This window comes from Pseudonaja textilis, chromosome 2 (assembly GCF_049901715.1).
Source record: "Pseudonaja textilis isolate UNSWEBS1 chromosome 2, rPseTex1.2, whole genome shotgun sequence".
Classification (NCBI taxonomy): Eukaryota; Metazoa; Chordata; class Lepidosauria; order Squamata; family Elapidae; genus Pseudonaja; species Pseudonaja textilis.
This window is the reverse complement of record NC_141991.1, coordinates 96545018-96559797: the sequence shown is the minus strand read 5'-3', so window position 1 is coordinate 96559797 and position 14780 is coordinate 96545018. Positions and strand designations below refer to the sequence as shown.

General features: G+C 39.1%; 1 protein-coding gene across 7 annotated transcripts in view; it reads left to right on the top strand.

The window, feature by feature from the left end:
• Positions 1-12848, top strand: part of NACC1 (nucleus accumbens associated 1) — a 30219-nt gene extending 17371 nt beyond the window's left edge. For 2 of the 7 annotated variants that reach the window (XM_026696289.2, XM_087924602.1), the window contains exons 2-6: positions 6464-7475; positions 9663-9836; positions 11430-11535; positions 11790-11887; positions 12234-12848. In XM_026696289.2, the coding sequence (XP_026552074.2) occupies positions 6503-7475; positions 9663-9836; positions 11430-11535; positions 11790-11887; positions 12234-12493 (1611 nt within the window). In that variant the 5' untranslated portion in view covers positions 6464-6502 and the 3' untranslated portion in view covers positions 12494-12848. Of the gene's footprint in view, positions 1-5682; positions 5818-5927; positions 6193-6463; positions 7476-9662; positions 9837-11429; positions 11536-11789; positions 11888-12233 lie in introns of those variants that run through there. The other 5 variants (XM_087924606.1, XM_087924603.1, XM_087924604.1 and 2 more) reach the window with 4 other exon arrangements.
• The last annotated feature ends 1932 nt before the right edge of the window (positions 12849-14780 follow it).

Sequence of the window (14780 nt, the reverse complement as noted above, 5' to 3'; positions counted from 1 at the left end):
GAATTCTCACCCTTCAGTAGAAATGGAAGCAATGAAAAATGCACCCGTCCTAGTATTATTGTTAGCAATATTTGTCATGCTGATTGGATTTAATATTGTTAACCACTGATTGATTTAATCATGGTTTGTTGAAAATAAGTCACAGTGATGGCATGTATGTCTCAATAAATCATGCACAAGAATGATAGGTTCCCATATTACTATAATAAAATTGTATGGGGTTCATATAACATACAATAAAACAATAAGTAAGAAACCATGCTGGTTTGTTCATACAACATTCCGAACAAAAACAGGTCACATTACTATGATGGCATGATTCATGATTTTGATTTATTTATTATTTATTGGATTTGTATGCCACCCATCTCATCTGGAGGCAGCTCTGGAGTGTTTTACAAACATTAACTTTAACTAATGCAGAATCTATAATCCTTGTTTAGAAAAATATAGATGATCATTCAATCATTCTGCATAAGAAAATCAAGATTTTGTTTTTTGATTCGGTAATTAAGCTGCCTATTTTTATCAGAATAAATTTTAGCTATTTCAGGAACAATGTTTTAAATCAGGAAATCAGTGCTGTGAAGGAAGGGTTGATTCTGGTTCTTAACTACACTGGATACAGAAAGTCTTCACATCCTTGTTAACATGCCATGTTTTTGAGATGTAAAAATAAACCAGATTAAGATAAATCACCTTAGAATTTTTTCCAGCTTTAATATAACATATAAGTTATACAATTAGAAACAAACTAAAATCTTTTAGGAAAAAATAACAATATAAACTAGAATAATTTGACTGCCTAAAGATGCACACCCTTAAACTAATACTTCGTTGAAGCACCTTTTTATGTTTATGAGAGCATTCAGTCTATTTGGGTAGGAGCCTGTCAGCCCCCGCATATCTTCCCTTGGGAATCTTTGCCCACTCTTCCTTGCAAAAGTGCTCCCAATCTGTCAGACTGCATCTTCTGCCCACAGCCCTCTTCAGGTCACCCCACAGATTTTCAGTTGGATTCAGGGAGTTTTGGGCCATTCCAAAACTTAAATCTTTTTCTGGTGAAGCCATTCTTTTGTTTATTTGAAGGTATGCTTTGGGACATTGCCATGTTGAAAGGTGACATTCCTTTCCATCTTCAGCATTTTAGCAGAGGCCTGAAGGTTTTGTGCCAAAATTGACTGATATTTGGAATATGCCATTATTCCTGCTACCTTGAGTAAAGCCCAGTATTTGTAGATTAAATCCTTTAGCTGTTATTGACTGGTTTTACACAGTGCACTAAGTTACAATTTGTCTGAATCATGATTTGAATAAGATTCAGTGGTTGTATAAATATGTAATGCTAAATTATAAGCTACAAATCATGTCTATGTTTGCCCAACTGTTTAAGCCGCGCTCAATTAAATCACATTATTGCTAAACTTTATATATTGTTAGAATTACTAATATTTTGAGGTGAAGGCAGTGGATGACCTCTGCAGAATAATAAAAGGTTTACGTTTGAAATAATACTGTAGACAATACTGTGGTTCTGCCTTCCAGAGAAGTGATATTTGATGCCATTTAACCTTCTTCAAGGAAAAACAAAGAAAGTCCAGTTCCTTTTGAAAAAGCATGTTTGGGATAATGTTTCAGCTCATAGTTTGGAAAGTGTAATTTCTCCCTCTTGATATCTTGTGAAACAGTTTCTTCTGAAAGGGATGAAAATAATGGAAAAAGAAACTACTGCTTCCCTTAGAAAATTCTGAAATTTGAGGATGATCCCCAAAGAGGGTACTCCAGATTTTTTTTAAAATGTATCTTTGATAATTGCAGCTAAATTTCCTTCCACAATTTACTTGAAGAACCTATTCTTCTTTACCTGTATGTCATTTGGAAAGTAGTGGCATCCAAAGTTTTTTGAATTGTGAACTGAATTCAGAGCACCCCATTTTGAACCTAAAGCCATTGTATTAAATTCAGAATAATAGCTTCTTTCATTTGAAAGTATTGGAATTCAAAATGGGACATTTTGCATTTGACGTGCTTTGCATACCCATTTTAAATAATATCCCAAATCTTCTAATGTTATATAATTCATTGCTGTTTACTCCATGTATTTCCACATGTGTCATTATTTACATGGCTGTGCATATAAGTCGTGGAGAAACGGAGTTATTTATCTTCAGACTTCAAGCAGTCTAGGGTAGAAACTGAGGCATTGTTTTTAAGTCAAAGACTTTGTCTATCTTCTTAAACAGCAAAATATTTACTGATTCAGTTGAACTCTGAGAGAGCAGTGGACTTACAAGATCAGGGTTAGGGAACCAGGATCAAGAAAATAATTTATAACATATAATCTGTTTTGCCACCTTCCATGTGCATATTTTGACTTGGCACTAATTGTCCTCCACCCAGTTTATCCTTCTTCCTACAAGAATACAAGTAGCAGCTGAATTGTAGCATCACTGAAATGCTTAATCTTCTGGCATAGTGAAAATTCTGTTTAAACTTAATAAAAACAGATGCAATAAAGATGCAACCCTTAACTACTTGGCTTCATTTGGCAGTTATGAGAAAACAATGGCTTAGGTTGGAAGCCCCCCAAAAAAAAAAGGAATCTCTGTTTTATTTAATGATTTGGTTCTATCACCAACTCTTTTCATTATAATTATATTTGTCTCAGCAGAACAATCATCTTTAGCCAGAAAATGTTGACAGGCAGCACTCTAAAGGCTATACTGTCGTTTTCAAAGTTTTCATATAAGTCTATAGGCCATTAAATAAATCAACATAGAAATTATAAGGCATTGGCTAAAATGATAAAATTAGCTATTATAATCCAAGTGGTTTTATTCTAGTGCACTTTTTCTGAAAAATAAAATAGTATATAATATTCAGGTAACAAAACTGCTTTGTGCCTATACTTTTTTTTTCCCATTGGGCTCCTTAAACATTTTTCCTTAGAACTTGTGCAATGGAAAATGGCACAGTGCCATAAAAATGGCACAGTGTCAGATCTCTAACCAAGATGTGAATGTTGGTCACCCAATTTATTGTGTTTGGTTAAGAATAATCAGTCTAGCTTGTCAGCTTTGATTGAAGTATTCATTGTTCAAGCTGTAAAGAGATTCCTTAATGAAAGAAGTCCATAGTTTCTGTGTTCTCTTATTGATATCCTGTTTAATGGTAGTATTAAAAGAATAACATGTTCATGCTGTCTTGATAATTGAAAACCAAACATTCAGGATAAAATCATTTTTAAAACTATGTAAAAATCATGTGGGTTTAACAACACACTGTAATATTTGTACTTCAACAAATGCTGTCATGATCGACATAGTTGTAAATAAGGATCATTTGTATTATAATTTAAAATTCATGATTTCCTTTTCACAATGGAAGGCTTCTAAGCCAATGACACACTTCCAGTTACGGTGCCCAAGAAAAAATTGAATTAATACTGCAAATGACCCTCAATTTCCCTCTTTCCCACTGAGATTTTTCTCCTATCATAGAAACAGCTTGAAAATACTTTCGGAATAGGAGCCTTGCCTTTCATGTCATATGTGGCCCCCAGTCTTTATATCTTTGTTTATTATTAGATATTTGTATCTCTGGTTGAATAGGTTAAAAAAAAAGGACAAAGACGAGAAGTTTACCAAATGGTTGTTAGGATCTTCTATTTGCGGAATATCATTATGCTTCTGGTGAGTGTCCTGCATTTTCTAGAAGAAATGGTGAAATCCTCAGCAAATTGTCATCTCAGAAACTTCTACTGCAGTAAACTAAAACTGAATTTTTAAGAAATTGAATGCTCAGCATTCAAAATGTGTGAATGTTTGTCTCATTCTGATAAATGTTCAGTTGAAAACAACTAAAAGTCTATTCCATTACAAATTCATATTGAGGATGTTTCAGTACTGCTTTGTAAAAAGCTGCATAAAAGATTTTTATTTTCTCCCTCTTTATATCTTCTTCCAAAAATTGCTAGCAGTTTTAAAGCTTTGCGGGAAGGAGGGAGGCATTTACCTGATGCTATCTGAATATGGAGCAGAAATTTTAGTCACTAACAATGCCAGCGTCCTGAATAAACTCTGTAGGGAGGATTATCTTGTTGTATTGTTCTGCTCCAACCATCTCCAAATAACTGTAAAGCACTGTTTCACACCCAAGCTTTTTGTAGAATTGGGAATTTTTAAAAGCAACAGCCCATTGTGTACCTATTCTGTGTCCTCAGCTGCATTGTCATTCCTTGCAGAGTAATTTCTCTCTTCTGTGTAATTTGAATCAGGAAATTTTTGGGTCATAGTGCCCCTCTTGTGAAAGAACAATGGACAATAAATACCATTACTTTTTTTTGATATTTAATATTTCACCCAGCATTAATTTGCTCTCTAGTTGCAAATGGTGTGTGGAATTTAAAAAAACCAAACCATTTTGTCTGTTTTTAGCCCAAGCTTTCATTTACATTCATGGTGTATCTTATCTCTGACACACATATTGTTTGTCCTAAAAAGACAGTGCCATGATTTAGAGTTCTCTGAGCTATTATCAGGGAAGATCGATATGCTCATAAGAGCCTGTCACTTTCTGGAGGTAATAGGTAGGAAGCTTCACTGGGTTTGCAGATCACCATTGCTGCTGGATTACAACCTGTTTTTTATGCGTGGTTATTTTACAGCGGCAAAGCTGCCATATTTATTTCAGCACAATCCTAGTGCTGTCACATTAGATTGCTTTTAACCAAGATTAATAAAAAGCTACACTTAAATCTTTTCCATAACTCCTGCAGTGTTCATTAATATCAAAAGAAGAAACTTGAGCTGTGAAGTTTCTCATGCTGTCCTCTGTTTAAATGACCAGAATAATATAAAAGGGGAAATTGCATAATAAGAATGGGCTACAAATACTATTTATTTCTGGTTGCTTTAATTGCCACAGAAGTCTAAAATGTGCCCAAAGTATGGCAAATATTGGAACCATTTTAAATTTCGTGCTTGCAAACTAATCCAGTGTAGCTGGATTTATATTAATATATTATTTATATTAATTTCTTTATAATATTTGTGAAATAATTCCCTCAGGTCAAAATAAAAGCTACTAGTAAAGCAGATCAGTGTGGTGGCATAGAAGTGAAGATTCTCTCTTCCTACATGGAAGGTTGACAGTTCAATCCTAGGCAGTGACAGATGTTTCGCTATCAGGCTGCAAAGAGAAAATACCTGCTGCGAATTCTGCTTAGGCATCAGGAAGGGCATCTGTCAGTAAATGCTCAGTGCCACTCAGTTGCCTCATCCCCATCCCGAAGCAGGGGATTACAGGATCATAAAAAGAGAAAAAAAAGTACTATTAATTAAAACAGCTTAAAGTTAAAGGAGATTGTGTGTGTGTACGTGTATAATTGGAGGTGAAATTATTTTGGCCATGTTTGTTCAATGTACCTCACTCAGTCTGGGGTTCATTAAGCCAAATGGTTTATGTAGTGTTTTGGCCCCAGATGACCAAGGGAACCTATAGTTGCCTTAACTATATAGTTTGCAGCCATTTTTTCAGAGCATCTTGGCTCATTTTGTACTGGTTGACATTCTATCACCTTCTGGTTTGTTTGCTTCTTAACACTAAGAAGGGAAAATGTGTCATGGTCTTCCCCCATTTCTTTTCTCTTCCCCGTTTCATCACCATCCAGCCATGTTTATTCAGAGGGCCAGGTGGAGGAGCTATGATACAGATATAACAGCTTCATTTTACAGTTGCTCTAGACTTCCCATCTCTTTACTGATGGCTAGGAATGCAGGCTAATCTCAAATTAACTCTTCTATGGATATGATCAAGGTAAGTAAACTGCTGCCTAACCTTCCATACAAGTCTGGTTAAAGAAGAGCCTGATTACATTCTGTCAGAGGCTTGGGTTTATATGATACACAAATAAATGACTTAGTGCTTTTGATTATTGAAAACTGGAGGAAGAACTAAGACCTAAGGCTGACGCTTCCATTTCTAGAGAGAGCATGTAAAACGGTTGATTGCGTGGACTACTTCACTTCTGCTACCTCCTTAATGGAAGGTGTGGTCCTAGGGTTCATATGGCCTATGAACCCCTTTTTTTGTGGTCTACAGAGGCCCTGGAGATCACACTATCAAAATTTGGCAGCTAAATATCAAATTGTGGAGATGGAAAGAAAGAAGAACAGAAAACCAAAGAAAAAGGTATAAGCTGTCAGATTGATTTAAACATTTAAAAGCACCTTTTTAAAATGCTCTATCAAACCCTACTTCTTCTGTTTGCATGACCTCACTACTTCAAGGCTTTGTCCACTGTAGCCCACGGTATTTTTTTTTTTCAAAGGGTGGCCCGAGGCTGCCAAAACATTGCCCGCTTCTGGCTGATCTCTCTCTCTTTGGCCCATCTCCTTCCTTTGCTCTTTTTCCATTTCCATTCCACATTTAACTTCTCTGGCTCCTTATTCTTTTTTTCTAGCGTACCCATCTGGGTGAGGAGGAGGAGAAGAGGAGGAGGATGGCTCAATTTCTCCAGATGGAGATCCCCAACTTTGGTAATAGCATCTTGGAATGCCTGAATGAGCAGCGGTTACAAGGGCTGTATTGTGATGTCTCAGTGGTGGTGAAAGGCCATGCTTTCAAGGCACACCGAGCTGTGCTGGCTGCAAGCAGCTGCTACTTCCGGGACCTTTTCAACAACAGCAAGAGCACTGTGGTAGAGCTTCCTGCTGCGGTGCAACCTCAATCCTTTCAGCAGATCCTTAGTTTCTGCTACACTGGCCGCCTAAGCATGAATGTGGGTGATCAGTTTCTGCTCATGTACACAGCAGGGTTCCTGCAGATCCAGGAGATTATGGAGAAGGGGACTGAGTTCTTCCTGAAGGTCAGCTCACCCAGCTGTGACTCGCAAGGCCTGCACACTGAGGAGGCGCCTTCCTCTGAGCCCCAGAGCCCCGTGGCACAGACATCCACCTGGCCTTCCGGCAATACGCCCTTACCCCTGGTCTCACGTGTAAAGACAGAGCAACAGGACTCAGACTCTGTCCAATGCACATTTGTGGTTAAGCGGCTCTGGGAAAGCAGTCAGAAGGAAGGGAGTAGTGGCGGCAGTAATGGCAGCCGCAAAATAGCCAAGATCTCCTCCCAGCAGGAGTTGAGCGGTGGGAACCGGCAGGTTCAGCAGCAAGTGCAACAACAACAACAACAACAACAACAGGTCCAGCAGCAACAACAGCAACAGGCTCATCAGCAACAACAGCAGCAGGCAGCACTAACGGGGGGAGGTGGCGGGGCAGGCATGGTCAGTGGCCCCAGTACTTCAGACCAGACAAGCCCTGGCACCTCCAGCGCTTACACCAGTGACAGCCCCAGTTCCTATCATAATGAAGAAGATGAAGAGGAAGATGCACCCGAGGAAGGCTCCGATGAGCAGTACAGACAAATCTGCAACATGTACACAATGTACAGCATGATGAATGTAGGGCAGACAGGTGAGTATCCCACATGGGCTCTTAAAAAGCATTGTGACTGTGTTCTGCTTGCTTTAAACATAGGAAAGGGATTGTATTGCAGTTTACCCTTGTTCTGATCAGAATATCCACAGAGATGAGATGCAAGGGAGATTTTGTAGGTTGGATGACAACAGAATCTTTGAATCTCAGCTTTGCATATTGTCTGCTTAACTTTGCATTTATTGCCAAAGCCAATTTGGTATAGTGCTTAAGGTGCCAGGCTAGAAATTGGGAGAATGTGAGTTCTAGTCCTGCTTTAGGCACAAAACCAGCTGGGTGGATTTTGGGCCAGCCACTTTCTCTTAGCTCTAGGAAGAAAGGAATGGCAAACCACTTCTGAAGAAGTTTGCCAAGAAAACTCCAATCTCCAAGAATAGGACACAAGAGAACCAAAGGCGGGGGGGGGCTGTTTTTCATTCCTGACATGCGGGATGTTTGTGCATATTGCAGTTGACCAATACGAAACAAGTAGATGTGTTCTGATACATTTTGTATGTGTTTGTGTGGGGTTTTTTGTATGTGAGAGAGAGCAGCGAAAGGAGTGTGAAGCAATCCTGAGAAGGATTTTAAACTAGGAATAATTACAAATAAATCTCCAAATATTAATAATAATGTCAGTCTAGAGGAATGGTATAAATAGTATTTGTAAAGTGCTAGTATATTTGAAAGTAACGGACTAACTAAGGCTTTGAATCCATACTTTGAGGCCAAGCTACACGGCCTGCAGTTTGCTAGATATTTTTTTCTGCGGGCGACTTTTGTTCTCTTGCTCATAGAATTAAGATAGGAGGGGGCAAGGTAAGTCATCGAGTTGAACTCCCTGCTTAATGCAGGAAGTCAGTATCCATGACAGAGGGCTGTCAGCCTCCATCCGAACACATCAAGTAAGGAGCAAGGGCAACTGCAACATTGAATATCAGACCAGAATGCCACGATAGTAATGATGGGAACTTGTGTCTTCTCTGCTCAGGGATTGGGAGATCTTCTGAAATACAAGTAATAAAAATGTCTACTGGAAAATGAAATCGTAGCAACATGTTTAAGCTTCGCAAAGTCAAGAGTTGTCATTTCTTCTCTTGGTGATTTATAAACAGAACTAGCAGGGCTGCCCTCAAAGAAAATTCAGAAATACCAGAAATAGTATAGTGCAGAATATTCTTATCACTTATTGACAGGTTTGAGCTAGCATTCTTTTATAATATATACATTTGGGCCATCCACAAGTTGCTTGTTCATTTCCTACCGAAATCCAAGCCGTGCTCTCTTTTTTACCTAAAAGGCTCAATAGCCCAGCAGCCCAGTCTCAGGGGTTGACTGAAGGGACCTTACTGAGTTTGGGCCAGCTTGATCTGTACAACTAGTAAGTCTTTCTCTATTTTAATTCTAATATTTTGGGGTTGCATCTTATCAGAGGTGCTTTAAGCACTCCACGTGATCATTGTAAGCGGCAACTGAGGGCTTTTTCTTTTTTTTTCAGTCTTTGCCAAGTTGTTTTTGCTTTACAGCTGCTGCACCATATGTCCTTTATTTTTTATTAGTTTGTTTTTGTAGATAGCTTGAAAGTATTGCATCGTATGATATCTTTGCTGAAAAAATAGTGTATGACTTATTTTTAAAAAATAAAGAAGAAAATATGTAATGAGGATCTAATCACCATAGAAAAGCTGCAATATTTTCAGCCTTCTTGATTGCTTCTAGGGTCTTCAGCCTGTCCTCCCTAGTATTGAAAAGTTTGTGAACTATTTTCAGAATGTGACTCTATAAATATGGACAAGGAGGATGAGATAAATAAACAAATACAGAGATAGTAGATTTTATCCATCTGTCAGCGTTGCACATCCTTGCCTTCCTTGTTATAATGAGGGAATACAGCCAGACTACAATATTTTATGGAAAGGAGACTGAAACATAAGCTCTTAAAAGACATTCTGTTCCTGGAAGAGGAAGAGGTAGTTGTTGTGATTCCATTTTCTTTTTTAAAGGATGCAGTAATTTCTGTGCTCTTTGAATAACTTGCTTAAGAATACTCTTCAAGAGCAAGTTACAAATGTAGTTGCGGAGTTTAAATATTTCAAAAAGAAAGATAACTTTGGTACCTTCATTTCGTATCTGCTCAACACCACCTCCAATTTTCCTCCTGTCCTTTCCCCCCACCCCTTTTTTCAGCAGAAAAAGTAGAAGCACTGCCAGATCAGGTGCAGTCAGAGTCTCGCAACCGGATACGAGTGCGGCAGGACCTAGCTTCACTGCCTGCCGAGCTCATCAATCAGATTGGAAACCGATGCCATCCAAAGCTGTATGACGAGGGTGACCCAGCTGAGAAACTGGAACTTGTGATAGGTAGGACTCCTTAGAGTTGAAACTGGTTTCAGTAAATAAGAAAAATCTTGCTTACCTCTTGCGTAAGAGTCATTCTGTTCTTTGGGGGATTAATTTTTTTGTCTAAATGAAAAGCAGTCCTGATAATTATGCTACAATAGAGTCAACATTTGAGTTAACATTATTTAAAGATGCCTTTAATTCCCAAAATTAAAGAAGGAAAAAGTACAGGTGGTCCTCAACTTATGACCACAATTGAGCCCAAACTTATTAAGTGAGACATTTGTGAAGTGAGTTTTGCCCCATTTTACAACCTTTCTTGCCTCAGTTGTGAAGTGAATCACTGCAGTTGGTAAGTTAGTAACCCGATTGTTAAGTGAATCCAGCTTCCCCATTGACTTTGTTTGTCAGAAGGGCGCAAAAGGCGATTCACATGATCTTGGGACACAACAGCGGTCAGAAATATGAACCAGTTGCTAAGCTTCTGAATTTTAATTGCATGATCGTGGGGATGCTGGGAAAGTCGTAACTGTGAAAAACAGTCATAAGTCATTTTTTTCAGTGCCATTGTAATTTTGAACGGTCAGTAAATGAACTGTTGTAAGTTGAAGACCACTCGTATTGGCATTACCTGTTATAGCACCTTGAACATGTCAGAATACTGAGCCATGGAAAAGAGAACCGAGAAAAATGAAGAAAGAAGTAAAACTATGCATCTCTTTTTTCCACTGAAATGGGTGTAACTGTACATGTTGATATAGACTTGGAGTCCACTTAGTTGTGGGGATAGCTTGTCCAAAGCATGTTTATATTTCATCCTTGTAGATATACTCAAAGGCAGCGGTCTCCAACCTTGGCAACTTTAAGACTTGTGGACTTTAACTCCCAGAATTCCTTAGCCATCTGTGCTGGCTGAGGAATTCTGGGAGTTGAAGTCCATAAGTCTTAAAGTTGCCAAGGTTGGAGACCCCTGCTCAAAGGCATCAGTTAAAAATGATCTATAAAGAACTCCATCGTTACTTTTTAATGTGTATAGTTTCTGAATGTGACATATTGTTAATTGGTCTTTATGGCTTTCCATTGTCCTACAAGGGACTGAGACACCACTTATTGATTGGTGGCCAGCACTGAGTAGGAAAAGAAGTGCCCCGGTTCAGTTAGTCATATTAACAGCTCCTGCCTCTGTGCTCATTCCTTAGATCTAGGTGATCTAAGGAAGGGTTTCCCAAATGCAGGCATCTTTCAGCCCAGCAAAATAGTCTTTTGTTTCTGTGTTTAGAATTCCAAAGCTCTTGCTTGGGTTTCACTTTGTCCTCTGGATATCTGTAAGCCACTAAAATTCCTAGCCACAGATATGAGTCCCAAACAGATCATGTGCCGTATTATAGAAGTCATTTGTGTTACTGACTTGGTTGGATCAAAGCTATTAAGTGAAGTGGTCTGTTTGCCAAACCACTGGGTGGCATCACAATATTGGAAGCAGCAAGAAACAGGATGAATTAACCGCATTATCTTTTGTCCCCTTCATAAAGCTTTTGACATGGCGCTTAATAAGATGCTGTATTGTCCTTTATACAGTTTGAATGTATCACAACAGGCTTTGTTTCTGTTCAGGTACTAATGTGTACATCACTCGGGCGCAGTTGATGAATTGCCATGTTAGTGCTGGGACACGGCACAAAGTGCTTCTCAGGCGGCTACTAGCATCCTTTTTTGACCGGTGAGTAAATGATTTTCTGTGCTATGGAGAAATAAGTACGTGGGGGTGGGTGTCTCTTCCTGTGTGTTTACTCCTTCTCATCCCAGTGTTCCTTTCTGGTCTGGAAATGTAGTGCTAAGCTCAAGGAACAAGACAGGAACTGAGACTCAGCTGAAGACAGATAGTATACAAGTGGGCAGAATTAGCCATAAGAGGAAGAGCACAGTAAGATACAATGTGTAATAACGTTTTACTTGCCTTCTGACCATTGCTAGGAACACCCTTGCCAACAGTTGTGGCACTGGAATCCGTTCCTCCACCAATGACCCCAGCCGGAAACCTCTCGACAGCCGAGTGCTGCATGCTGTGAAGTGTGAGTGCCTCTTCAAAATATTTGTATGGGAGAGTGAATAAAATATAGGAGCAAACTAATACTTCCCACTTGAAAGAAAGGGGATACCTAGGAAATCCAACTAGCATATAGTCTCTTTGAGTTATCAAAATATATAATGCTTGTATACCACACAGATAAATGTCAGATTTAAAAGTTTGAAATTAGTCCTTTCTCCCAGTTCCTGCTGAAGTTTTAAACTTGGCCCCGAGTCTTTGTAAGTGTGAGTAGGTCTTGGGGCTAGAGACAGAGGCAAAGAGGCATGGGAACATTCCCAATTGCTGCTATAGCAACCCTGATTAAGGTGGCCTTCATTTTCTTCCTTCAGTTTATTGCCAGAACTTTGCTCCAAACTTCAAGGAGAGCGAGATGAATGCGATTGCTGCTGATATGTGCACAAATGCACGACGTGTTGTCCGTAAGAGCTGGATGCCTAAACTGAAACTACTGATGGCTGAAGGCGATGCCTACACAACCTTCATCAATGACAGTGGCAAAATGGAGCCAGACATCATGGGTGTGGAGCACAGCTTTGAGACCAGCAGCCATGATGGAGATGCAGGCACCTCAGCCGAGGGCCTCCAGTGAAGTGTACCCACCTCTTTTTCCAGGCGATCGTTTTTAATTTCCTAAATTTGATTTTTTTTTTTTTTTTGTAGAATTGTTTTCCACATTTTCTCATTTTCTTTTTATTATTGTTGGTTTTTTGTTTTTGTTTTTGTTTTGGCAGAGGGGAAAGAAAGCATTGTGCTATCTCCTTTTTTAAAAAAAACAAAGATTCTTAAATTTTGACCTTTCTTCCTCAGGCACTGCAAGTAGTTTGAGCTCAGAGGAGACCCTGCTGCTGCTGCTGCTGCTGTTGCAACTGCACTGGCAGTTCCGACTGGCATTTCTTCCCTCCTAGCCCCTTCTTTTGTGACTGTTTTGATTTAAAAAAAACAAATTTTAGTGGGAGGAAAAAACAACCAAATCCACTTGCAGATACACTAAGGAACGCTACCTGTGTCCAGAAGACTACCTGTTTCCTCCATCATACGTTTGTTTCCTGATTAGGGCTGTAACTTGGACTAACCATTACTAAGTCTTTCCTTCCTAGAGAATGGGAAACAGGAGCAGGAAAGGGACTGATTCTAAGATTCTTGGGCTATCACCTTTGCTCTTCTCAGTTCCAGTCCTGCCCCTCCCCTTCCATTCTTGCTTAGGTACACTTAGGTTTTAGGCAAGGAGACAGTTCCTTTCCTTTTCATTCTCGGTATCCTCACAACTTAAGTATACTTGGATGCATGCACACCGATGTCTGATTTCTCCCCTCTGAACCTATGCACTTTCTCCAACTGTGACACACAATGATCTCTCCTGTCATTCGGATCACTCTAAATCTCCACTCTAATCATGTAGGACACTATGCTTGTTGCCTTTTTAATTGGCTCAGAGCCAGTAAAGAAAACACTAAACTTAGAGCTGAGATTATTACCACTATCCTCTAACATAGTCATCATTTCTTCTAAGCCAGCTTCTTCTCTGAAGTGGTTTCTTTTAACACAAAATGTGTGTGCAGATTACTCAGTTTTCAGGCAGTTTGCAATATCGGACATATATCCATGCGGTCCACATAGGGCTCTTTCTCTAGGAGCTAATAGTAACAGGTATATTTATCTGTCCTACTGCTGCCATAACTGGAAACATTTTTAGAATTTGCTTTTACAATATTTTTCACTAAAGGATCATTCCCTTCCAGTAACACGCTCGAGGATTAGGGAGCAGAATAAGAAATTCTTATTCAACCCTTTCTCCCACTTCAGGTAGTTTGCCAAAGGCAAATATGAAGTTTACAAAACAGTTTTTGATGGATGAGACAAAGCCAAGGAAGAAAGCATCACTTCCCTAATCCAGCCAGTGCTACATGTTCGCACCAGCATGTGTGGATATTTCAAACCAGTCCTCACCTGCAGACAGCTAAAATGAATCTTTACCGAATGGTTGAAAATCTTCAAAAAGTAACTAACTACAATATGAAACTTTACCTTTTGTTTTTCCCCACTTTCATACTAATGTGGCTTCTGAGTGGTGGTTGTCCCAGAAAAAAGGACTGCTGGTTGGATTCCATCTTGAGATGGAAAGTAACTAAGTAAGTGGGCAAACCAGGAATTTTAGGAAACCTTCTCTCCTGCCTTTTTGTATTTCCATTGACACGATTAAGGTAGTCAGTCATACTGAAAGAATCTCTCTCTTCCCTGGAAATCCTGGGATACTGAAGTAGTTATGCTTGATGGCAGTCAAGCCTTTAGTCTTCCCAGTATGGCAGATGTCTCAAACAATCCTTTGTGCGTTCATGATAGTTGTTGCCAGACACTTTCTAAGCCATCCTTTGACCGAATTAAAACAATTCTCCACAACTGGGAAAGGCCTGGGAGGAAGTGGGGGAGAAATCTATTTAATAAAGGAGCCTAAAACTGGAAATCTTGAAGGATTTGTCTCTCCATGAAGACAAATTCAGGGCATGAATAATATTACATCTTTCTCCCCAAAAGATTACAAAAGCTGGAGCATTTTAAAAATAATTCCCACAGTTTAGAATTGTTCCAAATAAGATGGGATGACAGTAGCCCCAATTCTAGTCTCCCCATCATTCTGAAAGCTGCAGTTCTAACCTGTTGGACCCGATGACAGTTTCACTAGTATTATGATTTCACGTGAAGGCATTAACCGGCGTCAATAATGTCTCTCATATAAATTCATCTATAAACTGAACCAAAACTGGCCTGGAAAAAGTTTTCCCTTTCCAAAGAAAGCTCAACAGTTATAGCTGAATCTCAGCCATTGTCTATTTATAAAGAGGAGCAAGAACAGTGTAAATCTTTTTTTTTAAAACAAA